The 2,500-nt window shown below is 40.7% G+C and overlaps 1 protein-coding gene across 2 annotated transcripts in view; it reads left to right on the forward strand.

The window, feature by feature from the left end:
- The first annotated feature begins 2,213 nt into the window (after positions 1-2,213).
- The window catches only part of LOC138051999 (transmembrane and coiled-coil domain-containing protein 4-like), a 79,825-nt gene continuing 79,538 nt past the window's right edge, over positions 2,214-2,500 (forward strand). For both annotated transcript variants that reach the window (XM_068898347.1, XM_068898348.1), the window contains exon 1: positions 2,214-2,351. In XM_068898347.1, the coding sequence (XP_068754448.1) occupies positions 2,221-2,351 (131 nt within the window). In that variant the 5' untranslated portion in view covers positions 2,214-2,220. The remainder of the gene's footprint in view (positions 2,352-2,500) is intronic.

A 2,500-nucleotide genomic window follows, 5' to 3' on the forward strand; every position in this document is an offset into this window, starting at 1 on the left:
TGTTGAACTAAAGCTCTAATTCTGCCTGTTTTCATTCTTTTTACAGCGATAAGCTTGTCATATTAAGATGGGATATTGTGTCTTGTAATTGTAAGGGAATGTCCAATGTCAGTTTGACAGATGGCCATTAGTGTTGACCCTTAAATAACTGAGGAGAAAGTGCTGCCTTTGTAATTACATCCGCAAATGGTTAGACTTTCAAGTCTTCTCGGATAAGGACGATAAGCCGGAGGTCCCGTCTCACAAATAACTTCCATGTTCATTAGTTCCCTGTGAGACGTTAAAGAACCCACACACTATTCGAGAAGAGTAGGGGATGAAGTTGCCGGTGTTGTGGCTGTCCTCTGTGTGTATATGGGTGAGTGGGTATAGCAGGTCCACATCAGCTGAATAGCTGCCAAAATTTCAACCTTCTCAAACAAAAAATAAATGACAAAAAAAATCTTTGCCATCAGAAATGGCTTAAATACAGGCGTTTATGTATTATTATAAAACTCCCTGAAGAAGTCTACGCTAGCCAGACTAAACGTGTCGGAGAACTGAAACAAGTTTTACAGAGACAGTTCGCGGAGTGCTACTCACTAGTTAAGTTTTTAAATTATTATTTTTTTAAAATAGCAATATTTGGTCAATCTTTTGCACAGTTTACACTCTTCTTGGTCTTTTGCCGACTTCGTGTCTTGCTCTTAAAACTTACGAGCATACGTAACAAGTCCTCGGAGGGACTTACGGGAAGATTTATAAGTTATCGTAATTTTCGGCACATGAGGAGAACGCCGTATGAGTCACCTGCCGCTCCAATGTCCAATAATGCCATAGACCTTGTCGAACTTAACGTTTTTGCCGCACCAAATTAAAACTGTCCTACCAAACTGATTCAGACACCGCTCTTTTGCCGTACTTAATTCCTCAGTTAGGTTTGGCACATGAGTGGAGCGGCTTCTCAACCAGGCCTAAGGTCTCGGTAAAGGAAAATGAGGCGTCCGCGGAAAAATGAAATTGTCGCGCCACTATTTTTTGTATAGGGTCAAACTGTATATCATATTAAAGTTTCATTTATTTGGAATTTAATATTGCCTTTTAATTTTGAGATCTCAAACTCAGAACGACCGAGTCCGCTGCAGAAGCTGCTATCCCTTTACTGTATTGCAAAAACAACCGTACTTTTGTTGCATCTTAGTCACAGATGAATGCACTCTAATACCGTCTGAGGGATTTTTGATATGTTAAGAATTAAAGGAAATATCACGCATCAAAGTCGAAACTCTCATCTCATACTTAATTTTGGCAGAAAAAGTGCCATAAAACCAGTCTTCGAAGACAAACGAAAAATTCCTCACAGAGTATCTGGGGTAGCACAATCATCTATTAGAATTAAAATTTGGAAGCAATATCTTGAAACCCGTCGGGACAGGAGGTCCGAGAAGATTTTGCGTGCAGTTCACGGTCTGCTGAATAACCCCGCCCCCTACTTAAAAGCCAGTTATGCTGAGCCACGTTCGTGCACGTCCTAAGCTGTCAATTGACAACCAATCCTTTCACGTGCGACTGACATGATTCGTCAATCATTTTTCGCGCGCAGATTATGGCGGGAAACAAAGAAAAGCGATTTTAGCGGTTTTAAAATTAATTTTCCAGAACTTTTTTTTGGAAAAATATACTTCACAACCAACCGATTCAATATTTGCAAAAACAAAAATCGAGACGCCCAAATTTGCCTAAACCGAGACCTTAACAGGAGATTTGCATGATGGCGCCATTTGGCTACAAGTGCCAGAATCCCTGAAGTTCAGCTTGTTGTTGTAGTTGACGCTATCGTGAAATGATATTGCCTATTTTGATGTGTTTGAGACGCGGACGGGAACCAGAAGTGAGCATTTCGCACGTGAGGACATTAGTGTCTCCTAGATTTTTAAACTAATCATCTCTAATGGAGACAAGATACTTAGCAATATAATATGTGGTCCTTCTCCGGGAGAAATTAAAACCGATAGCGTTCCGGGGAGAGGGAAGGCCCTTTTTTTCAAAGCGATAGGGGCATTCCCGTATTTTGGGTATTGCTAGCGTGGAAATAGCCTAGTCGCATTTTGCATTCCCCCTAAAAACGAAGGGCAGTGCTATCCATTTTTTGAACAACCGAGGAATGATCATTTCCCCATACACGTACTCATTGCTGGCCTATCTTCGTCGAGGACCTGGCCCCGAGCGGGGTTCCCAGGGATGGAGACGTACAAAATGGCAGCTGACTGTGAACATATCACGCTAAGAAATCTTTCTGATGTTGGAAAATATTCCTATGCGAGCCTCTGCAGCATTATTCTATCAAATTTGTTTGAAACATCACTTGATAGGTACAGTCTAATCTTGATAAATAAGCGGTATATTTGTGACGTAATTCCAATTGGTCGTAGGTCTTTTTAAGCCTAGTATGTATTTGTTAAATTTGTTGGGAATGTTTCTGTTGCAATGACTAGTTTAATTTCCCAACATATATGCTTGA

This window comes from Montipora capricornis, chromosome 6 (genome assembly GCF_036669925.1).
Source record: "Montipora capricornis isolate CH-2021 chromosome 6, ASM3666992v2, whole genome shotgun sequence".
In the NCBI taxonomy this organism is placed as follows: Eukaryota; Metazoa; Cnidaria; class Anthozoa; order Scleractinia; family Acroporidae; genus Montipora; species Montipora capricornis.